The sequence below is a fragment of the Pleurodeles waltl genome, chromosome 2_1 (assembly GCF_031143425.1).
Source record: "Pleurodeles waltl isolate 20211129_DDA chromosome 2_1, aPleWal1.hap1.20221129, whole genome shotgun sequence".
In the NCBI taxonomy this organism is placed as follows: Eukaryota; Metazoa; Chordata; class Amphibia; order Caudata; family Salamandridae; genus Pleurodeles; species Pleurodeles waltl.
In genome coordinates this window covers 517,322,033-517,347,161 of record NC_090438.1, presented here as the reverse complement: position 1 = coordinate 517,347,161, position 25,129 = coordinate 517,322,033, and the positions used below count along the sequence as shown (strand labels likewise).

Here is a 25,129-nt window from a genome sequence, read left to right as displayed (position 1 = left end):
CCTCCTGTCTGCAGGAGAGAAAGATGGGTCTGTGGAGGGAGTGATCCTCTCCCCCTCCCTGACTGAGGAACAGCAGAGGGACTGTCGCCACGTGCTGGGACAGTTCGCCTCACTGTTTTCCCTGATCCCAGGAGTCACACACCTGTGCACACATGATGTGGACACTGGGGACAGTACACCTGTTAAACATAAGGTTTACAGGGTGACTGACAGGGTGAGGGCTTGCATTAAGGAGGAAGTCTCCAAGATGTTAGCCCTAAGGGTTATTGAGCACTCCAGCAGTCCTTGGGCCAGCCCAGTGGTCTTGGTCCCAAAGGCTACTGCTCCTGGTGCCACTCCAGAACTTAGGTTCTGTGTGGACTACCGGAGTCTCAATGCGGTCAGCAAGACTGACGCACACCCCATCCCCCGAGCTGATGAGCTCATTGATCGGTTAGGAGCTGCCAAGTACCTCAGTACGTTTGATTTAACATCTGGGTACTGGCAGATTGCCTTAACTGAAGGGGCAAAAGAGAGGTCAGCATTCTCTACCCCCGATGGGCACTTCCACTTCAATGTGATGCCCTTTGGGATGAAGAATGCCCCTGCCACCTTTCAGAGGTTGGTCAACCAGGTGTTGGCAGGACTGGATGAGTTCAGTGCCGCCTACCTGGATGACATTGCTGTGTTTAGTTCCACATGGGAGGAACACCTGCAACACCTCTGGAGAGTGTTAGAGGCCCTGCAGAAGGCAGGCCTCACTATTAAGGCGAGCAAGTGCCAAATAGGGCAGGGTTCTGTTGTGTACTTAGGACACCAGGTGGGGAGTGGCCAGGTGGCACCCCTACAGCCTAAGATTGACACGATTCTGGCGTGGGAGCCTCCCAAGACCCAGACTGAAGTGAGAGCCTTTTTAGGTCTCACAGGATACTATCGGAGGTTCGTTAAGGGATATGGTACCATTGTTACCCCCTTAACTGAGTTGACTTCTAAGAAGCAACCCAAGAAAGTGATCTGGACAGAGGCTTGCCAGAGCGCTTTTGATGCCCTGAAGGCTGCCATGTGCACAGCACCGGTGCTGAAGGCACCTGACTACTCCACGGAGTTTGTTGTACAGACAGACGCCTCAGAGCATGGTATTGGAGCAGTACTCTCACAGCTGAATGAAGAGGGCCTAGATCAACCCGTAGCCTTCATTAGCAGGAGGTTACTACCCAGGGAACGTAGGTGGAGTGCCATAGAACGTGAAGCGTTTGCTGTGGTCTGGGCACTGAAGAAGCTAAGACCCTACTTGTTTGGGACTCACTTCCGAGTTCAGACCGACCACAGACCCCTCAGATGGTTAATGCAGATGAGGGGTGAGAACCCAAAACTGTTGAGGTGGTCCATTTCCCTACAGGGGATGGACTTTACGGTGGAACATCGACCCGGTACAGAACACGCCAATGCTGATGGTCTGTCCAGGTTCTTCCGCCTTAGTGATGAGAACTCCCATGAGGTTGGGTAGTTGCTCCCCACTTTTAGCTGGGGGGGACACGTGTTAGACTTTTCATCCTTGGCGTGGTCTCCCTTAACTTTTTGCCTCTGTTCCCCAGGTTGTTGATGTGTGCTGGACTCTGATTTTGCTGTTTTTGTTACTCTGGGCACTTTACCACTGCTAACCAGTGCTAAAGTGCAAGTGCTCCTGTTTAAATTGTATGTAAGTGGTTTATCCATGATTGGCATATTTGAATTACTAGTAAGTCCCTAGTAAGGTGCACTAGAGGTGCCAGGGCCTGTAAATCAAATACTACTAGCGGGCCTGCAGCACTGGTTGTGCCACCCACATAAGTAGCTCTGTAATCATGTCTCAGACCTGCCACTGCAGTGTCTGTATGTGTATTTTTACACTGTAAATTCGACTTGGCAAGTGTACCCACTTGCCAGGCCTAAACCTTCCCTTTCCTTACATGTAAGGCACCCCTAAGGTATGCCCTAGGTAGCCCCAAGGGCAGGGTGCAGTGTATGGATAAGGTAGGACATATAGTAATGTGGTTTATATGTCCTGACAGTGAAATACTGCCAATTTCGTTTTCACTGTTGCAAGGTCTGTCTCTCTCTCATAGGATAATATGGGGGCTACCTTTAAATATGATTAAAGTGTAGATTCCCCTAGAGAGTAGATGGACAGGTGGAGTTTGGGATCCCTGAACTCACAATTTAAAAATGCATCTTTTAGTAAAGTTGATTTTGAGATTGTGCGTTTGAAAATGCCACTTTTAGAAAGTGAGCATTTTCTTGCTTAAACCATTCTGTGACTCTGCCTTGTTTGTGGATTCCCTGTCTGGGTCAGTTGACAGTTGGGTTGTTTTTCACCTCACACCAGACAGTGACACAAAGGGAGCTGGGGTGTGATCTGCATTCCTGATTAGCCATCTCTGCTAGGAGGGAGGGGTGGAGTGGTCACTCTCATCTGAAAGGACTGTGCCTGCCTCTGACAATGCTGTCTCCAGCCCCCTGGTGTGTGTCTGAGGCCTTGCCTGGGCAAGGCAGGATTTCACAAGAAGGTGTGAGTCCCCTTTGAAGGAAGGTGACTTCAAAGACTAAAATGGGTATAAGAAGGGCACCCAAACTTACAAACTTTAGAAACACTTCTGGAATCAAGGGGAACCTCTGCCTGGAGAAGAGCTGATCGCTGAGGAACAAGTGCTGCCCTGCCTGTGACTGTGCTTTGTGGAGCTTTCCTGCAGTGCTGCTTCTGCCAGAGTAAGAGGGCAAAGACTGGACTTTGTGTGCCTTCCATCTTGAAGAAGAAATCTCCAAGGGCTTGATGTAGAGCTTGCCTCCTGTTATTGAAGTCTCAGGGATAGCAAAGACTTCTTCCTGCCAGCACCTGGAGTCTCTGGAGAGACCCCTACTCTGCTCTGTGGTGCCCTTCCAGTTCCTGGGACCCTGAAAGGAGAGGCTGGCAGCCTAAGGACAAAAATACACGCACCGCGCACCGTGCGGAGAAAAGATCGACGCGAATCCGATCGCGGCTGAGAAAACGACGCGACGCAGGCTCCGCAGCTGAGAAACGACGCCGCTGGAGACGCGACCGGAGAATCGACGCCCGGAGCAGGAGAAACGACGCGCAGCATCGCTGACGAAGGCTGAGAGATCGCAACCAGCGCCGCGGGACTTCGGACCGTCGCGTGGCTGGCTTTTTCGACGCGCCTCGCCGAGCCGAGCTGTTTTCAACGCATATACCCGTGCAGGGTTATTTTCGACGCACACCGCCCGTGCGGGGTTATTTTTGCCGCAAACCAGGTACATTTACACGCTAGCAGCGCTAGTGTGTTGTTACAACTACCTAAAGACTCTTTTTATTTTAAACCTTAAAAAAATCATAACTTGACTTGTGTATGTTGGATTTTTGTCGTTTTGGTCTTGTTTTGTCTAGATAAATATTTCCTATTTTTCTAAACTGGTGTTGTGTCATTTTGTAGTGTTTTCATTAAGTTACTGTGTGTGTTGGTACAAATACTTTACGCCCAGCACTCTGAGGTTAAGCCTACTGCTCTGCCAAGCTACCAAGGGGGTAAGCAGGGGTTAGCTGAGGGTGATTCTCTTTTATCCTAACTAGAGTGAGGGTCCTTGCTTGAACAGGGGGTAACCTGACTGTCAACCAAAGACCCCATTTCTAACATTATGTATATTTGGTATTACTCTTTCTGGTAGATACTTTAACCATGGATTCCTCACCAACTATCCCTCCTCCTCGTTCAGTGGAGGTTATTTTTTTATTTATTTGCAGGTTTTTATTTAGCACGAGCATGACCCTAAAGGGTGTCAGAGTGCTGTATTTGTAGCATACAAGTCAAACATACAAGAGATATAGCGCAAGCATGACCCTTCAGGGTGGAAGAGCACTGTACATGTAGCATATAAGTCCAACATACAAGAGAAGAAGTAGGAAAGAAAATGTAGGGAGTAAAGCAACTTATAAATACAGGTACAATATCCCAGGATTGCTTCGTAGATCTAAGATCCCGAGGAGTCCACATGAAAAAGATCATGCTGACTAATCGAGGATAGCTAGTGAAGGACTCAATTCATCATAAGCTTTACTTCTTATTTGAAGAAAGTAGTGAAGGGGTTTCTCCTGATTTCTGGCAGTAGAGCGTTAGATATTCTTGGGGCTAGACCGGAAAAGAAGCGGTTGTAGGTCTTTTTTTTTTTGTTGAACTTCTGTGGCTTCAACAGTAGGGAGTTAGAGTTTTGTGAAGGTCAACTACCATCAGATAGTTCAAGTTTTTTTGGCCAGGTAGACAGGGTGTTGTTGTGCAGGGCCTTCTGTGTCATGCAAGCTATCTTCAACTGGATTCCAGCTTCGAACGGAAGCCATGTCATATGCTTGAGGTCAGGTGTAATGTGGTTGAATCTACTGGATCCAGTGATGAGCCTAGCAGCTGAGTGCAATGTGGCCCTTAGTGGAGCCACCTTTACTTTAGATAAATCAGCAAGGGTAGCTCTCCTGGTGTCTAAACCAGAGATAACTAGGGGTTTGCTAACTGAAAGTCAGCTGGGGGCATGAAAGGTTTGATTTTCTTAGTATGTTTAGTTGGTAGTTGGCTTCTCTGGTGGTGGTACTGATATGACTTTGCATATTCAGGCATGTGTCCAACATTATACCTAGTGATCTAGTGGAATCGATCACATGTGGGGTGCAGTTGAGAGCATTAAGTTGTTTGAGACAAACTTCTATGGGGGCAGAATTATTGTGCTAGGTGACAGGAGTAATTCAGTTTTGAGTATGTTAAGCATGAGGCGATTGCTGGTCAGTCATTGTAGGGTGTCCTTTAGGGTGCAGTTGAGCAGTTTGATGTCTTCGGGTGGGATATTTTCAAATACAATTTTGTGTCATCGGCCTACAAATGGTAGTGAATGTTAGAGAGGGTTGACTATTGATAGGTCTGAAGGCCCGCACTGTCACTATTGGATGAGGCCATTACGGATTCTAACAATCCCACACACAGGTGCGTGAAAGCTGTTGCAGGAAATGTTTCTGGCTCCAGTCTGGCGCCTGTGAAAATCCAAAGGTGAGGAATATGTGATTAGATAGAGCAACCACCAAAAATAGAATTACCGAAGGTAAGTAGCTTGTTTGTCTTTTTTCTTGGGGATGTAACCCAGTCAATCGTTGAAATATTCAAAGAATGGGTAATAAATATTTTTATCTAACTTATGTCCAGACTACTTCAGGTTTTCATCTTCTGTGGCACCAATGTCTGTCCTGTCAATAAATTGACTATGAGTGTTGTCTGACTAATGTTTTGAGGAACGTTTACTTGTACAACCTTCAATTGCCTCTGGTGGGCCTGAAATTCAAAGCCACATTGGGTGAAACTTCTCTTCACCAATGCAGTGTTGGCTGGTGAACTTTGAAAGTGGCGGGGTGTAAATGTTCATTTCTTTGCATGCTGTTTCTGCACTTGCTTGTATATTAAATTGCAGCCTTGTCCCTTCCCCTCACATTTCTTCATTTTACTCCCCCAACCTTCTGACTCAGTGATTTATAGAACTAGAGGATATACATTTATAGGTATTGTTTAGTCATCTGCCGATAAAATTCCAGTCAAACGAGAAGTTAATTGGCCCAGAAGGGGAAAATGCCCCCACAGAGAAGGCCACAGAAGGTTGCCTTGAATTCTTAGCATAATCGGACGTTTAATGAACAGGTTTACACACCAAAGAGCTATGAAATGCAAGTGGAAGGACCACAAAACGACACACCCTTGCCAACTTTTGATGCCTGATCCTTCAGTTTGTGATTTTTTGAGATACTTAGTTTTTGGGCGTTTTAGGAGAACCTCACAAAGTACATTCAATAAAATAAGCAGTGGCCATTGCCATTAATAATTTGAGGGGTTAGACTAACGAATCCTGCTTCTCCCAAACTCCTGCAGGAGCTCGTCCAGTCTCTAGGACCATCTTCAAGCTTTTCATCATGATGGACCATTGCCATTCTAAGTTCCTCCGCAACTGACCATTCCCAACACCTTTTTGACATTTTTAAAAATTCGGACCAGCAAGCAGTAGCCAGTGTGTAACAACACATCTTTTGGCTAAAAGTATACATAGTGCTAGAAATATACACTGTGTGGTTTTTTTTCTTTTTCTGTCTTGGGTGAAGCTACAAAATGTAGTTTTACAGCGGACATTTTTTCCACAGTTCCACTTGTTTTTTCCATTATTGCAGCCCAAACCTGTTCCACGGCCTGACATCTCCAGGTCATTCATATTAAGTCTGTTTGTGCATCAGTACATCTGGGACAAGTCCTAAAGCTCTGTGGATATACTTAATGCATAAGTGTAGGTGTGTTGTGTACCCAATGCTGAAATTTCCAATGTGCGAGTATAAAGCGAGCACTGCTCATACATTGCATGATATAGACAAGTACTGTTCCATTCCATGTCATATAAGTGGTCTTCAAACTCACCATTCCATTGGAGTCTTATAAGGTGGTGCCCCATTTGTTGCTCTCCTCGTAGAGCACTTTGAAGTGCAGAGGTTCACCCACACAACCTGCTTGCTGTTGGATCAGTTTTGACAGTGTGCTCAGTTCATGTCTTCTGCCTGGGAATCCATTCCAGCATGTACTAATTGTGACAACCAATTGAGCATAGAAAAGGAACTGACCTCAGGAAATCCTAAATTTGCTCCTAGTCTTCCCAATTGTAAGAAACAGTTCCTTCCTATAAAGCTGTCCCATCAATAAACAACCCCTTTCAGTCCAGCCAGCCATCTTTATAGGGCTGCCATCCTTGGGTGTTTCTATAGGGGTACACTAGTGTGAAACAGAACAAGTCTTAAGATTGTTCTCTTGGCCCATTCTCAGATTTTAGGCGTGTAGAGCTAAATATTAACTTTAAGGGATTTGCAACAAAATTAAATAACTTAGGTTCACATCTCTGTGACATCCGGGAAGAAGTCTAGTCTCTTGGTTGGGGGCTTCACTTGCCAATATGCTAAATGCTGCATTTCAGCAGCCATCTAGTGGTAATCGAAGTCCAAGAAGCCCAATCTACCTTTTGCATTTGGTATCTTCAGTGTATCTAGACATACACTCATTCTCTTTCCTGCTCACGGAGACACGTCAGGTGGTGGAGCAAAATGGTATTGATTTCCTGATCTCTTCCAATACTCATCAAATATCGAGGTTTATCCTATCCCCTTCAGCAAAAGCAATTCAAATCCCTAAATATTTTATGCTTTGTGTGTGCCAAATAAGCCCCAGATCTAGAATGGCATTATTATTTACTCCAAATAGTGCTTATGGGAACAGTATACTTGATTTAGATCAGTTGTTTCTTGTAGTCCAAAAACCTCTCCAAGCTCTTGGCATCCTTCCCCGGAACTGCTGAATGTGCTCCAATCAGTTAGGCAAATAAAAGATTGGCTAATTGGCACCCCTGTCCCACTCCCTAACTAGTTTCTTTCAAATGTATTTCCCACTTTTGACCCTGGCACATGGAAACTGTAAGGTAGCCAGATGCAACCAACATCTCCCAGGTCAGGCTGAAATGAAACTTCCTCAACACTTTAAACACATATTCCCAGACCACCGTATTTAAAGTTTTTTTTCTATATCTAATGCTGCTGTGGCATAATCGTCCCCACTTGGTCTTAATAATGAATGTATATGCACCATTCTTCTTGGGTTGATTGTGTTTCTACGTGGTATTGCTCCTGACTAGTCTGGCTAAATCAACTGAAAGGGTGCCTTAGCAAACTTCCTACAGCCACTTCAATAAGTATTTCATACCTATATTAAGCGTATGATCCACAGTCTGTGGGATTTTTCTCAGGTTTTTGAGTCACTACTTTGAGTGTCTCCCTTGTGGGTTGCTGAAGCTGTGTGTTCTCAAAGGCCCTCCATAGCACCTCACGTAATTTCCAGTAGAGTATCTGATATTGTATGGTACAGTTTGACTGGTATCCCATCCATCTAGGGATTCTTATTTTTGTCCATCTGCTTAAGAAAACAAGCCGCCTTAATCAGCAGTAAGGCCTGCTCTTCATTCAAGCCAGGGAGATCTCTTGCTGTTATCTTCTAATAAGCTCCCTGTTGGAGTGGGTATTTTGAGTATATAACTTCTGGAGGAACCACCTAAACTTTGTCCTTTTGTGTGCACGGGAGGTAACCTTGGTCGTCTCATGTCTGTAGTCAAGACTGGCGGTCCTCTCTTTCCATATGAGCCGTAGTAAGATGATGCCTGACTTGTCTCACTCCTGCTGAAGTACCTGTTAAAAAAATATGTATTTTTAAAACAGGTGTAAATATGCATTTACTATATTAAATATATTCTGAGATGTATCATAATTATGTCACAATACCTAATTCGCACAAGTAAAATTTTCTCTGGTTAGCAATTACATCAGCTGGCATGTTAACGAGAAACTGTTTTACCACTTTCTTCTTCTCCTTTGGGTTAATTGGCTGCTTTCCTTTCACTTCATAACTAGTGTGGAGTGTAATTACTTCAATTTGATGAGGGCAGTTGACTACCTTGGTTTAAATACATTAAGGAGCATGTAAATACGAAATGGCTATAGATGCCTATGACACGTTTCTTTATTTACGCAGGCATATTTTCTTCCTACATATGGGTCTATTTCAAATGTTTTTCCTAGCCTCCAGTGTGATCACCTTTAACTTGTCAAAAGTCGAGGGAATGGTTTCTGTCCATTGGTGACAAGTCTCAAGGAAATGTTTAGGACATGTTAGAATTGTAAAATTAGAGAAGGACCTAAACCCGGCGCCTATAAGCACTCAGTTAATCTCCTTAGCTCAGGCTTGCATGAACACAAACCTGGCTCCTTACTTAGAATAATTACTACTGTCACCATTTCTGTTCTCAATAGAATAGGCCTCTAAACTGTTACTGGAAAAGTAATACATACTGTAGTCTCTCGTAATATGTTTGAAATATCGTTGTCACTGTCCCGGGAAGGATTTTAAGCTTAGAAATATTTGTCATTTCATTCTATGCTAACTATTTGAACATTTAACTTTAAACATATAATTTTTGTTACAATGCCGTTTACCATTACCTGCCAAAATCTTCATTTTGAGCATGTTTCAGCTGGGTGGAAATTCTCTTCCCAGCATGTGGCTTTGAGAGTTTTGCGAGAATTCGTCAAATGTAATTTCCTTTCATCCATCAGTTCTGTTTCCTCTAAAACATCAAATAATGAGAATGTCATTTTCAATCAAGAGGAGCTCACTTCCAGGTAGGTGGATTCGGATAGCTCGATCGCACCATTTTACCAATGCCTGTTTTCCATTTAATCTATACGTTGATGTATTTGTTATTTTTTATCTGAACCTCCAATAATATTGAACCGGGCCATCTATTACCTCATTGGTCAAACGTTTTCCGTTTTCCAGGAAATTGGCTATGCTGTTGTGTTTTTGGTCCAGCGAACGGCTGCATTCCACATGAATGTTGAAAAACAAACCGCTGCATGAACTGGGCCTGCTCAGCTCAGAGTCCCATTTTCGATTTGGGGATCCCCCCAAAAAGCTCTTAATTGTGTCAGATTTTAACACCATTACGCCCTATTTTGATACAAGGAATTTGTGGATATCCTCCTTAACTAGACCAAGGAAAGTCACCCATTCTATATAATACCTTTATTGTTCGTTCGTGTTTTAGACGTGTTACACTGTGAGTACAAAGTTGTGTCTTTCTCTTTTAACCACTGGTTTTGCATGCCCTTTTTCTATGTTTGTTACAGAGGACGTCTGAGTTTTGCAAAGAGATCTTTTATATACTGTTCCTATATATTCCAAATAAATCGTGCAAACTGAAGGTTATCTTTGAGAGTTCTCGGGTGGTTGTTGCTTTGCATTAGAAGGCAATAGAATTTATGATTGGATGCATGTGATTGCATGCTTTTGAAAACCATAGTACATCTCATAATCAGTATAGTAAGTATGCGGTTCTTGAAATTCGTAATTTATGACATCTTACACGCCACATTTAGATGGCACTGTACATTGCTTGGTGCAAAACAAAAATTGCACAGGGAACAAAACCCACATTGAAAACTTCATCAGTCCTCATTACTCTTGCGTTCTCTTTGTGATATTTCTTTATGCCTGCCTTTATTAGTCAAAGTGAATTTACAAACTTTTACAAAATATGCTTTGAATGCAACACTTTGTGATGACAGTTTATTCTTGATGTTTTATGATAGTTGCATTGATTGGATTGAATCCTCTGCATGGTTAATGAATTCAGTTTGAAATTAATTTTGTTGGTCATTGTAACATTTGTTCACTTTTATCTCACCTGCTACTGTACTGTGTCATTATTTATTAAGTAGGACAAAGGGTGTGTTTCCATTTCTAGCTTTTCTATTGTCTTTTGTGTTAGCTGGTGTCTGCGCTCTGTCTGTGAATAAGCAGTTATTTTCCTTAGGAAACTTCTTTACTGTTTTCTAAATGAAGAACTGTCTCTTTGAAATATGTTGCAGATTAGTCATGGAGTTAAAATTGAAGCCTCTTCTTTGGTTTAGTCCTTGGATGGTGACAGAATTTGGTCATTACGATGCATTACTGCCCAACAAAAGAGGAATTGACAATTTCCAGATTTTTCCTGTCAATAATTGTGATATCTAGAGTTTGCTATCAAAAGACAGGTGGGACCTTCCGTTAATGCAGTAATTTTTCATTTTTAAAAGACTGAAGCAAATCTTGCTTTATTTTTCCACAACTAATCATGATGCTGCAGTTGATATTGCATTACCTAATGTGCCTGGATTATTCAATTAGGTCAAAGACTAATTCAGATGTTAAAGGTGGCATTAATCGAGGCAGTGAGATTGGATGACGGAGAAAACTAAAAATTATGTATTAAGTCTCAGGACTGTACTGATGGCGACCATGGAGACGTTTAAGAGCAGATGCATGACTCCTGAGACCTTGGTGTGGTGGGACCCTAATTATCTTATCACAGTTATCCCTACATGTCCCTGATTAATTGTCTTGCTCAAAGACAATGGGTGTCTTAATGGTTGACCTATTTAAAAAGACAAAAACAGAATCAGTGGTGTTAGACTCGCATGATTTGAAACTCCTTGGAGCACCTCTTAGACTCGGAAAAATATTCATGTGGGGATTAAAAATGCTAAATATTATCTGTTTTTGGGGATTTTCCTCCCGGCTTCGCCTGACAGCCTATACGTGATCTTGTAGTGAGACGTGGAGGGCCAGAGATATGGTAGGCAGACGCTGTAATTCGTTCACTGACAGTGTCAGTCTGCCTGAAGTAGGACTTGTGAATCCTAGTTTTCATGTGATTGGCCCATCAATCCATTTGTGTATAAATTCCATGCTATCAGGGGGCCAGACGCATCCTGTTGAGGCACACCTTTTTTCATCTTGTATCCTGCAAACGCACGGTAATTTTTAATAATGATTGTGAATTTCTTTTAAATGATTTGGGACGTTTCGATTTCTCTCCACACTCCCAAAGACTTTAAATGACGCTCTTTGGCATGTCAAACCTGAATATATGAAGAGTCCAAATGTTTGCTTTCATTTCGAATTCTCCTTCCAGATTTTTGGCTTGTTTTAATTTAATGTTACAGTAATGTTCTAGAAGTGCCTGTCCTTATGCCTCATGTTCATCTAAAAGCATGCATAAGCGCAACACAAAACTTTTATTTTCTTTGTGTTTCTGTTAGAGTTTCCATTAGTTTTTTTGTGTTTTAGATTTTGATCCTGCTCTTGGAATGATGACTGGAATTCCTCCCATCAACCCCATGATGCCGGGCCTTGGGATAGTACCCCCACCGATTCCTCCTGACATGCCAGTGGTGAAGGAGATCATACACTGTAAAAGCTGCACACTCTTCCCACCCAATCCAAGTAAGCTTCTTCTGACTTGATATCAGTAATAGTATATGATGTGGACGGGGTTCGAGTAGGGGTCACACATGCAGTGAACTCCCAACTTGTTACTGCAGAAAGGCGTTCCCCAGTCATGTGACTTATGTCAAGCGGTTTGTTTACAAAGCGTATTAAATGCATGGGTACCCAGCGGTGTCCTGATACTGGACTTAAGATCAACCAAGTCAACAAGAGGTCGATGCGGAGTTCCTTACAAGATGCAAGGTGCTTCAAAATAAGGCGCATCTTCAGGGTTTAAGCTAATTCAGGCAAGCAGCATCCAGGTGTTAGGTAGGAGAAGAAAGCCACCGAAGAACGGTACATGAACCGAACATCCTAGGGTAAGGCAAGGCATCGGTCCTGTGAAGGTTCCCCCATGGGGAAAAGAAGCGCTAGTATAGACCAGCAAGTTAGAATTAAGGAGTCACACCAACTTTGCACCCATTCCAAAGGAAACAGCACAATCCTCCTCCTTGCTTTTTTTCCGATGCACTTACATGCTAACAGACCCGGTTCCGGCCGGGAGAAAATGGCTGAATTTTGGCTGTCTCCTGCCTGAAATTGCCTTTGCTTCTATAGAAGTCAGTGAGGGAAATACATTGTCCCGATATATATATATTTTTTTTAAATCTCTCACTTTCGGCTTCGCAAATGTTGGCATATATGGATGCAGGTAATGCCCGTCTTTCTCTGCTCTCATCTTGTGTTTCATTTCCAGGGGTGCAGAGGCTCTCCTTTCCTCCTTGTGCAGTGCTACTCCCTGCAGTTGAGGATACATACTGGTGTTATCTGGGCTCAGCGCAGCACACGTGGCAAACACAATACCTTTGTATTTATTACTCTCTTTTTTCGTACTCTTTATTCTTATCACCCTCTCCTTTTGCATTAGATATTGAATTGTAAGTGCTCTATTGGCAAATCATCAACCAGCTGAATGCAAATAAAAACTCTTGACCAACAAAGTTATCCCATTCAGAAACAAATGCCTCTGTTGCTGAATGTTCCAGATATAAACTGTGACCAGCTCTGCAAATAGTCACTCAGAGTACCCGCTACACGCCCGTGACACTATTCCAGACTCACCTATTATATAAAACACCCACTTCAGAAGGACTGGTCCAGCCCCAAGTTCTCCACTGTTACTTACCCCTCCTCGTGGCCAGGCCACTGGAACTATCCTTCAGCATATAGCAGCTTCTCTCACCACCCTCGTCAGCCTTCTTCTGCCTCAGCCCTTCTAATCAGTCAGCACAGAGCTACATTAGGCAAACTGAAAACCACAACCAGTGTAAGTGTTCTTAAATTAGTGCTCAAAGTGCTTTCATTTTTGCTGTGTTGATTAAAAAAAACCTTACAAATTCTCCACGGTATTCAAGTATTTTTTAAATATAATATTTATTAGTTGCTGTCAATTTCAGCAAAAAAACATAAACACACTTACAACAAGCAATGGCATTAGCACAGGGAGGTACAGCACAAATTCAGCCTGATAGTTCATCCATGAGAGTACAATGCCTATAGAGTAACACACAGTGTCGCACGATATTGAAGTATAACTAGATGCACGTTAAACAGTACATACCTAAAGGTAGTTTCACAATATAATCTTTGTGTGAAATGCTGAGCATTTCAGGTGTACGAATAAAAGAAATGTGTACTTTAGCACATGGAATGTAAGTTAATGATTGTTTTTACTTATTAAATACTCTGTTGATTCTCGATACTAAATATATGGTCAAAATGTACTGCCAGTATCTGAAGCTTTCACTGATAAAAAAAAAAAATATATATATTAATTCAAGCGTCTGGATGTAGAAATTGCATACCCTCAGGTTTTACGTTACAGCTTGGCCGAAAGATCACAAATTTGGGTTTAGATGGGGTCTACATTGCTAAGCTTTATTTATTTATTATAGATTTATTTAGCACGTACTAGACTCAAAGGTAGCCGGACTGTTTACAGAGATTCCGATTAGCAAGAAAATGCGCACATTGAAGAAAATGCAGTTTTTAACAATTTGGAATAACAGTTATTTTGATAATTTGCCCCATTTACAAAAAGGAATTCGGTTGAACGTTAAGGAGAAAAGTATCAAATGAGGTGGGTTAAAGAAGGGGGTTCCTGGTTGGCTAGGATAGGCACTTCAGCCTGGCAGAGACCACCAATCTAGTCAGGGCATGAGTGCTTCACACCCAAGATAACCCCTGTTGACCCGCTTGGTACGAGCAGTCAGGCTTATCCCAGAGGCAATGTGTAAAGCATCTGTAGAACACATACAACACTAGTGACACAGTAAATACACCACAAAGAAAACTTCACAAAAAGTTATGTAAAAATAAACTGTATTGCATAAAACATAATTAGACCAAAAATAACATGCACCAGTAATACCCTGCTATACAAGCAGCTGTCAGATCATCATGCAGGTTACTAGTACTCTGCTAAGCAATCAGTAGTCAGGTAAGCACATAGGTTAGTAGTATCCTGCAACACAAGCAGAGTCAGGTCATCGTTAACAAAAATTTGCCTAGCAGAAAAGCATTCCCTTATTGCATTACTCATATAAAACCTTATCATGCCTGATAATAAGAGGACCAAGCACATGAACCCTCCACATTCACATTACCATATACAACTAGCACACCACTCTCACACACACACACATAAATCTAGGACCCAACTACTGTGCAGGCATCCAGATCCATTGAGAGTCATGAGTGTACCCCCTGAGTAGGAACTATTAACATTTTATATATCTGACATACATGTTTACCCTGTGCTTTTCAGCACCACCTCTTATGTTTTGAAGTGCATTGTATTTATGTTGAAAGTCTCAAATGGGTTTTCGCCAAATCTTAAAATCCGAGGCAATATGTATGACTTGTCTTTTTCTTTTTGGAAAAAAATAAAATGAAAAAACCAAAAGGGGGTTTCTTGAAGTAGAAAACAAGCTGCATTAAAGGAACAGAAACGTTGCAAGGTAGGGAGGGCCCTGACAACGCGTAATGGAAGAAAACATGCAGACCACTGCACATTGAAGTGTCAAGGCATCTGAATTGGAGAGATTGATTTAAAACAAATGTTTTGTAACTAAAGCCCTCCACTCAGGTTATGTGACTCCCTTTATGTGACAGGTTATGTGACTCCCTTTAATCGGCATGCTGACATCTACACTGCCTTCTAGGATTATAGGCAAGGAGTCATCTACACACACTCAGTCTATTTCTAAGAGCAGTACCAAGTACGTGTTTTTACCAAGTGTTGAGTGATTTGGACCATCTGCATAACTCTTCCAACCTTCCCAGAAGTCAGAGAGCCTGAAAAGCAGAGGTCAGGCCCTGGATCTTAAATTTTTGCTATGAATAATAATGCTGTGAAGTAAGCAGTGCTCTGCTCAAACGGTCTGTTTGAAAGCTCTACATAATTCAGTGTCACTGAGCCCCCAAAACTCATGATGCACTCCTTGATTTTATGTTATGGCCTGGCACAGAGAATCCGCATGGAAATACCTTTGTCTTCTTTACAACGGCTTTCATGAGAGCACAAAAAAAGCCATCTGCCACATGCCACAATCACATAGTTTATTGTTCTTGCCTTTCCAGAGTGTACTCTCTGCCCTGGTCAACTAAGCTTCCTCTGCCAAACTATGCCAATATGACGATCCTCCATCATAATCGTCTGCTGTCTTTTCTTCTGGGTTAGTTTATTCAACTGGTGTCTGCCTACAGCACCCTCACATACTCCGGCCACGCCCACTGGCTCCATCCCATAGGGTCTTTTCCTCTGCCGTATTCCCCACACACATTAGATACTCTCTCCTACAATCCTTTTTTAGCATCAGTTCACGTGCCACTAACCACCAGATCTTTTCTAATGCTACTAGATCAATGTGCCTTCTCCTCTTCTACAGTCTGCATGTATCAATTTCTTCCTCCAACCCATACTGCCATCTTTCCTTTCCTCCACACCCTGTGTAGGAAAGTCCTTTTTTTTTGCCTGATCACCCCCACTCTTTCTGGATAGGTACTGGTGGTTACTGACTCTTGGCTGTGCCCTGGGTACTGCTTACCAGTCCCAGGGCCAATGCTCTGTGTAAAATGGATATGCAAATTAGGCTAATTATAATTGGCTAAGTTAACCTACCTATAAGTCCCTAGTATATGGTAGGGCATGTAGGTTTAGGGACCACAGAATAGGTGGTGCACACCTAGGTGCACTGCTGAGGTGCCCAGTGTCATTTTAAAAGCAAGCCTGCCTTGCTGGCTGCTTTTAAATTAAAGTTATATGAAAATTCGACTTTGGAATTAAAGGTACTTCCAAAGTCTTAAACTACCTTATTTTTACATATAAGTCACCCCTAAGGTGTGCCCTATGTGCCCCTAGGGCTGGGTGCCATGTAACTATAAGCAGGGACTTTATAAAAATAGATTTATAAGCCCTGGTGAGGTAAAAACAGCCAAATTCGTTTTTCCCTCATTGAAGTAAATGGCCTTCATAGGCTAGAATGGGCAGACTTTATTTTAAATTTTAAAGTCTCCTTAAATGTTGCATACCAAGAATTTGGTATCAAATTAATTGTTGTAATAAATCCTACAACTTACAGTTGTTGGATTTAATATAACTAGTTCAGGTAAAAAGTTTAGACTTTACCTAAAAAGTTGCCAATTTCAGCTCTGCATTGTTTTTGCTGCTGTGCTCTGATTGGCCAGCCTGCAGCAGCTTCTGCCAGGCTGCCTTGATTAGGTGTGAAGTGGCCAGGCTTCACACAAAGGAATGTGCTTGGGGGAGAGAATCTCCCCTCAGCAGATGGTGAGGCAGGAAGGGGGAGGGCTGCCAAACTGGTCTTCAAAGGCAGAGAAGGACATTTGCAGCACCCAGCAACACCCCCACATCCTGCAACCCCAGACAATTAGGTGCCCCCTTGATTAGATTAGGAGAGGGCAGGAGAGGGGTGTGTTTATGATTTTTAGCCACACCAGTGGGTGGGCTCAGACAGATGTAACCTCCAAAAATCAGATTCATCCATGTTGGATTTTTAGAGACTGTTGCCTTCTGGGATGGATTTTTGCCACACTTCCCAGGAAGTGGTCATCACAGGGGGACGACCCTGTCCCTGATTGGAGAACCAGGGTCCCCCTGCTTTTCACCCAGGAGCAAGGATAAAACTGGCAGACCTGCCCCCACACCTCAGATCCCCTCCAGAATTCAACAAGAAAGGAACTAAAGAAGAAGAAGGACTGCCCTGCTGGACCCCTGGCCTGCACCTGGACCCTGCACTCAGAAAGACTGCACCAGCTGCACACTTGGGCTTCACCACAAGAAGGACTTTGCCTGGCTTCAACTGGTTCAAGGAGGGACTCCCTGTTTGCTACAGGTGAAAAATTGCTATCCAGAGTCCCCTGCACCAACTCCTGAAAAAGTGACCAGCTGACCACTGTCCAGTGGCCAAAAAGGAGTTTGCGCCAAGTGCATTCTGGAAGTTGAAGTCCGCACTTCCCAAGGACCATCACAGAACTTCTGGACCCTTGGGGTGAGCTGTGGACCCCAAAAGAACCTTGAAAGAACATCTGGGTGAAGCCCCAGAAGTTTGGAAAAGATTGGAGAATTTTTTTTAAAAAGCTCCATAAAGTGACCGACCCGATGCGGAAATTCTAGCCGGCTTGCCTCAACCGCGACCCGGCCTGACTTCGTGGTTCGTCCCGGTAAAGAAAAACATCCAAAAAAGAGACTAAGTCCGAAGGTAAAAAGTTGACCGGGACCTCCCAGCCATCGAATCCGAGAAGGGCTCCACGGACGTCGGATCAAGATCCAGGTTTACCCCGGTCGAAGGATTTTCATCTCGAAAAAACGACTAAGTCCGAAGGTAAAAATCACCACCGAGGAAACCGACTTCGCGTATCCGGACAAGGGCTCCAGGAGGTCGGATTCAACTGGCAGGTTCGTCCCGGGGAAGAAAAACATCAAAAAAGAGACTAAGTCAGAAGGTAACTTTTTAACCGAGGCCTCCCGCGACTTGTAGCCGAGCAGGGCTCCATCGCGGTCGGCCTGAAAGTTTGACTTTGCCCCGGTCCTGGTGCAACCAGATGACCCGATTGGCGCTTTTTGTTTCTAAGCGCTAGAAAATAATAATACTTTAAAAATTCATATCTCCGGTTCCCCTGAACCGATTTTAATCGTTTTTGTGTCATTTTAAAGATAAAAATATAAGCTATTTTTATAAATTGGTTTTGGATTTTTAAACTGTTTCCTGTGTTTTATTTAATTACTGTTTTGTGATATTTGAATGCTTTACACTTTGTCTCCTAAGTTAAGCCTTGACGCTCGTTGCCAAGCTACCAAGGGTTGAGCTGGGATTAATTTACTGAGACCTAACTGTACCTAGGTGGAGGTTAGTGGCTTGTTGCTAGGTGTAGGTACCTACCTGCCCTACCAATAACCCATTTTCCAACATAATTGGAAGCAGCGACGGGATCCTGTACTTGTGTTCAATATCACGTTACAGTTTTAGGTAAAACAAATTTAAAATCCTTTAAATTGACCTAGTGCAAAAATTGTTTTTAATTTTTAATTTGGATTAATTTCAATTATTTAATTTTTGTAATTTTTCTAAATTCTTGTTTCCAATTTTTGCAAAAAGTTTTTGTTGACACAAAACTAGGGAACCATGGAGCTTGATCTGGCTAGCCTACCCACACTGACAGTAGTCCAGCTTAGGGGGTTGTGTATTGAAAGAGGGTTGCCTGCAACCACTGATCTCAGGAAGCAAATCCTGATCACATCCCTGACAGCATGGGCTGAGGCCCAAGAGGTAGAGTCAGAAGAAGCTCCAGAGGAGGGAGAAAGAAGGGAGGATGCAAGCTCTAACCACTCAGGGGAGGGAAGGCATCTGAGCCCAAGTGAGGATGAGGAGGAATGGTCCTCAGTGGATACAGTCACTAGGGGCAGACCCAAAGCTAGTGGTAGGAAGGGGGTCCTTTCAGGAGGAGAGAACCCATCCATCAGAGAAAGAGAGCTGGAAGCCCAGCTAGCCTACATAGCTTTGGAGGCAGATAAGCTTGCCCTAGAAAAGAAAAAGTGGGCAAGCAAAGAAAAAAAAGATGGAGGCAGCGAGAAAGAAACTGAGGTGTCCCTGGGTGGGGGTTTTGCCCCCAGATTACCCAAAGGGGTGGTTCCTGCCTATGTAGAGGGGGATGACATAGATAAGTGGCATCTGGAGGGCCTTTGAGAGGGCCCTCCAGATGAGGAAAGTCAAGCCTCAGTACTGGGGTTCACTCCTTTGGGAGTTAGTTCCCAACTCTGGGAGGGATAGGCTCCTAACCATGAGTGGGGAGGATGCAGACTCATACCCCAGTATGAAGAGTTGCTTGACTAAAAAGTTTGGTCTAACCCCAGAGCAGTATAGGCTTAAGTTTAGGGACACCCAAAAGACAAGCACCCAGTCCTGGGTGGACTTTGTGGACATTTCAGTAAAAGCACTGGAGGGCTGGATACAGGGCAACAGGGTAAGTACCTTTGAGGGGCTGTACAATTTGATTATGAGGGAGCACCTTCTAACTAATTGTGTCCAAGAGAGGCTCCGCCAGTATCTAGTATTCTCTAGGTTGACCAACCCCAGAGAGCTGGGGGAGGCAGCAGATGACTGGTTAAGAACTAGGGTTAACCAGAAACCCCCAGGGGGTGATCAGAAAAAGGGAGGACATGGTTCTTCTCAGGGGAAGAACCAGGGGAAAGATGACAAAAAACCCAAAGAGTCCTCACAAGAGTCCCCAAAAACTTCTCAGGGAGGGGGAGCCCCGAGCCAATTCACTTTTAAAGGGAAAGGGTATCAGGGAAAGAATTATGATCCTGCTAAAGCAGGAAAGTTTCAGGAGCTTGCTAAGGCCGGCAAGTGTTTTGACTGTCATCAGCCAGGACATAAAAGAGGAGATGCTATCTGCTCCAAGAAGCCCCCCACTGGTGGGCAATCCCAGGGGATTGCTAGTGTAGGGTTGGGGGTGGAAGTTGGCCCAGGGGTGGAATCAGGGTACACTGAGGTCACCTTAGTATCCGTGGGTGGGGTGGACATTGCAACTATGGCCACCTTACCTCCCATCATGGAGAGGTATAGGCAGAGGCCTAAAGTCAATGGGACTGAAGTGGAAGCTCTGAGAGATACAGGAGCCAGTGTGACAATGGTCGCAGAAAAGCTGGTTTCTCCAGAGCAGGTCTTACCTGGTGTCTTCCACCAGGTGACTTATGCAGATACCAGAACCAAACTCCATCCCATGGCTATGGTGAGTCTGGAATGGGGAGGTGTGACTGGCCCTAAAAAAGTAGCTGTAGCTCCTGCCCTCCCAGTAGAGTGTCTACTGGGGAATGATCTTGAAGCATCTGAGTGGTCAGAAGTGGAAAGAAGGGTCCATGCACAGATGCTGGACCTCCCTGAATGGGTGTGTGCTGTGACCAGGTCACAGGCGGCACAACAGGGGAATGCTGGACACTTGGACCCTGGAACAATGGGCCAAGCCTCCAAGAAAAAGAGAAAAGGCACTGGGTCTGGCTTGCCAGCCCCAACAAGTACAGAGGGTCAGGAAGAATCCAACCCTGAGGGGGAGGATCTGAACTCTGAGGGAGGGACACCTTCCCTGCAAACTCTGCCTGACTTGGCAGAACTGCAAGGGGCAGGTGGGCCCACCAGAGAAGATTTGTGCCAGGGACAAAGAGAGTGTCCCACTCTTGAGGGCCTGAGGCAGACTGCTGCCAGGCAAGAACAAGGGGATACCAGTGGTACCCACAAGGTTTACTGGGAGGATGGAGTTCTCTACACTGAGGCAAGGGCCCTTAAAGAAGGGGCTACTAGGAGAGTAGTGGTCCCCCAAAAGTATAGAGAATTCCTCCTTACCTTAAGCCATGATATCCCCTTAGCTGGTCATTTGGGACAGACCAAGACCTGGAGCAGGCTGATCAACCATTTTTATTGGCCCGAAATGTCAGAAAAAGTCAGGGAGTTTTGCAGCTCCTGTGTCACCTGTCAAGCCAGTGGCAAGACAGGGGGCAAGCCAAAGGCTCCCTTGATTCCACTGCCAGTGGTTGGGACTCCCTTTGAGAGGGTGGGGATTGACATTGTTGGTCCCCTAGACCCACCAACTGCTTCAGGTAACAGGTACATTGTGGTGGTAGTGGACCATGCCACCAGGTACCCTGAGGCAATACCCCTCCGGACAGTCACTGCTCCCACAGTGGCTAGGGCCCTACTTGGTGTGTTCACCAGAGTGGGATTCCCAAAGGAGGTGGTCTCAGATAGGGGCACAAACTTTATGTCAGCCTATCTGAAAGCCATTTGGGAGGAGTGTGGTGTTACTTATAAGTTCAGCACACCCTACCATCCACAGACCAATGGTCTGGTGGAAAGATTCAATAAGACCCTGAAGGGCATGATCATGGGTTTGTCTGACAAACTCAGGAGGAGATGGGATGTCCTCCTCCCATGCCTGCTGTTTGCCTACAGGGAGGTGCCACAGAAGGGGGTTGGATTCAGCCCCTTTGAGTTACTGTTTGGGCACCCTGTAAGAGGCCCATTGTGCTTGGTAAGAGAGTCTTGGGAAAAGCCTCTCAAGGAATCCAAGGAGAATGTGCTGGATTATGTACTAGGCCTGCGGTCTCGCATGGCTGAGTATATGAAGAAGGCAAGCAGAAACCTGGAGGCCAGTCAGGAGCTCATGAAGCTCTGGCATGATCAAAAGGCTACCATGCCTGAGTATCACCCAGGACAGCTGGTGTGGGTTTTGGAGCCCATGGCTCCTAAGGCACTACAGGCCAAATGGACTGGGCCCTATCCAATCCTAGAGATAAAAGGTGAGGTCACCTACTTGGTGGACCTTGGCACCCCCAGGAATCCTCAAAGGATCCTACATGTAAACAGGATGAAACCCCACCAGGACAGGGCAGACATGACCATGCTGATGGTCACTGATGAAGGGAAGGAGGAGGAGGGTGAACCTCTGCCAGACCTCCTGTCCTCAAAGGCAAAAGATGGGTCAGTGGAGGGAGTGGTACTCTCTCCCAAATTGACAGATCAGCAACAACAAGACTGTAAGCAAGTCTTGGGACAGTTTGCTAGTCTGTTCTCCCTGACCCCTGGACTCACCAATTGGTGTGTCCATGATGTTGACACTGGTGACAGCTTGCCTGTCAAGAACAAGCTGTACAGGCTGTCTGACCAGGTCAAGGCCAACATCAAAGCTGAAGTGGCTAAGATGTTGGACCTGAAGGTAATTGAGCCCTCTGATAGTCCTTGGTCCAGTCCAGTGGTACTGGTGCCCAAAGCTAATCCCCAAGGTGGGAAGAAAGAATTAAGATTCTGTGTGGACTACAGAGGTCAAAATGCAGTCACTAGGACTGATGCTCACCCCATACCTAGAGCTGATGAGCTCATTGACAGGTTGGGGGCTGCCAAATTCCTGAGCACATTTGATCTGACCTCAGGATATTGGCAGATTGCCTTAAGTCCAAGAGCTAAGGAGAGGTCAGCATTTTCCACACCAGAGGGCCACTTTCAGTTCAAGGTGATGCCCTTCGGGATGAAAAATGCTCCTGCCACCTTCCAACGGTTGGTGAATAGAGTCCTATCTGGGTTGGAATCTTTTAGTGCAGCTTATCTGGATGATATAGCTGTATTTAGTTCCACCTGGAGGGACCACCTGGTCCACCTGAAGGAAGTGCTTCAGGCCCTGCTTCAAGCAGGCCTGACTATCAAGGCAAGCAAGTGCCAGATAGGGCAAAGTTCTGTTGTGTACCTGGGCCACCTTGTTGGTGGAGGCCATGTACAACCTCTCCAGCCCAAGATCCAGACTATCCTGGATTGGGAGGCTCCAAAAACCCAGACTCAGGTCAGGGCCTTTCTTGGCCTGACTGGGTATTACAGGAGGTTTGTTCAAAATTTTGGGACCATAGTGGCCCCTCTAACTGAGCTTACCTCCAAGAAACAGCCCAAGAAGGTCATTTGGACCCCAGAGTGTCAAAAAGCTTTTGACACCCTAAAACAGGCTATGTGTTCAGCACCAGTGTTACTGGCCCCTGACTATAGCAAGGAATTTGTAGTGCAAACAGATGCTTCAGAGGAAGGGATTGGGGCAGTGTTAGCACAAGTTAATGAAGAGGGCCATGATCACCCAGTTGCCTTCATCAGCAGGCGACTACTCCCCAGAGAGAAAAAATGGAGTGCCATTGAGAGGGAGGCCTTTGCTGTGGTTTGGTCCCTGAAGAAGTTGAGGCCTTACTTGTTTGGCACTCACTTCCGTGTACAAACTGACCACAGACCTCTCAGATGGTTGATGCAGATGAGGGGGGAGAACCCAAAACTGTTAAGGTGGTCCATTTCCCTACAGGGGATGGACTTCACAGTGGAGCACAGACCTGGGACTGCTCATGCCAATGCAGATGGCCTTTCCAGGTTTTTCCACTTAGCTGATGAGGACTACCAGGGTGTAGGTTAGTACCCATCACCTTTCATCTGGGGGGGGGCAGTGTAGGAAAGTCCTTTTTTTTTGCCTGATCACCCCCACTCTTTCTGGATAGGTACTGGTGGTTACTGACTCTTGGCTGTGCCCTGGGTACTGCTTACCAGTCCCAGGGCCAGTGCTCTGTGTAAAATGGATATGCAAATTAGGCTAATTATAATTGGCTAAGTTAACCTACCTATAAGTCCCTAGTATATGGTAGGGCATGTAGGTTTAGGGACCACAGCATAGGTGGTGCACACCTAGGTGCACTGCTGAGGTGCCCAGTGTCATTTTAAAAGCAAGCCTGCCTTGCTGGCTGCTTTTAAATTAAAGTTATATGCAAATTCGACTTTGGAATTAAAGGTACTTCCAAAGTCTTAATCTACCTTATTTTTACATATAAGTCACCCCTAAGGTGTGCCCTATGTGCCCCTAGGGCTGGGTGCCATGTAACTATAAGCAGGGACTTTATAAAAATAGATTTATAAGCCCTGGTGAGGTAAAAACAGCCAAATTCGTTTTTCCCTCATTGAAGTAAATGGCCTTCATAGGCTAGAATGGGCAGACTTTATTTTAAATTTTAAAGTCTCCTTAAATGTTGCATACCAAGAATTTGGTATCAAATTAATTGTTGTAATAAATCCTACAACTTCCAGTTGTTGGATTTAATATAACTAGTTCAGGTAAAAAGTTTAGACTTTACCTAAAAAGTTGCCAATTTCAGCTCTGCATTGTTTTTGCTGTTGTGCTCTGATTGGCCAGCCTGCAGCAGCTTCTGCCAGGCTGCCTTGATTAGGTGTGAAGTGGCCAGGCTTCACACAAAGGAATGTGCTTGGGGGAGAGAATCTCCCCTCAGCAGATGGTGAGGCAGGAAGGGGGAGGGCTGCCAAACTGGTCTTCAAAGGCAGAGAAGGACATTTGCAGCACCCAGCAACACCCCCACATCCTGCAACCCCAGACAATTAGGTGCCCCCTTGATTAGATTAGGAGAGGGCAGGAGAGGGGTGTGTTTATGATTTTTAGCCACACCAGTGGGTGGGCTCAGCCAGATGTAACCTCCAAAAATCAGATTCATCCATGTTGGATTTTTAGAGACTGTTGCCTTCTGGGATGGATTTTTGCCACACTTCCCAGGAAGTGGTCATCACAGGGGGACGACCCTGTCCCTGATTGGAGAACCAGGGCCCCCCTGCTTTTCACCCAGGAGCAAGGATAAAACTGGCAGACCTGCCCCCACACCTCAGATCCCCTCCAGAATTCAACAAGAAAGGAACTAAAGAAGAAGAAGGACTGCCCTGCTGGACCCCTGGCCTGCACCTGGACCCTGCACTCAGAAAGACTGCACCAGCTGCACACTTAGGCTTCACCACAAGAAGGACTTTGCCTGGCTTCAACTGGTTCAAGGAGGGACTCCCTGTTTGCTACAGGTGAAAAATTGCTATCCAGAGTCCCCTGCACCAACTCCTGAAAAAGTGACCAGTTGACCACTGTCCAGTGGCCAAAAAGGAGTTTGCGCCAGGTGCATTCTGGGAGTTGAAGTCCGCACTTCCCAAGGACCATCACAGAACTTCTGGACCCTTGGGGTGAGCTGTGGACCCCAAAAGAACCTTGAAAGAACATCTGGGTGAAGCCCCAGAAGTTTGGAAAAGATTGGAGAATTTTTTTTAAAAAGCTCCATAAAGTGACCGACCCGACGCGGAAATTCTAGCCGGCTTGCCTCAACCGCGACCCGGCCTGACTTCGTGGTT

The 25,129-nt window shown here is 44.9% G+C and overlaps 1 protein-coding gene across 9 annotated transcripts in view; it reads left to right on the top strand.

Annotated features, from left to right (window-relative positions):
* ENOX2 (ecto-NOX disulfide-thiol exchanger 2) overlaps window positions 1-25,129 on the top strand; it is a 1,066,406-nt gene that overhangs the window by 696,761 nt on the left and 344,516 nt on the right. For all 9 annotated transcript variants that reach the window (XM_069214160.1, XM_069214117.1, XM_069214142.1 and 6 more), the window contains one exon: window positions 11,724-11,879. In XM_069214160.1, the coding sequence (XP_069070261.1) occupies window positions 11,724-11,879 (156 nt within the window). The remainder of the gene's footprint in view (window positions 1-11,723; window positions 11,880-25,129) is intronic.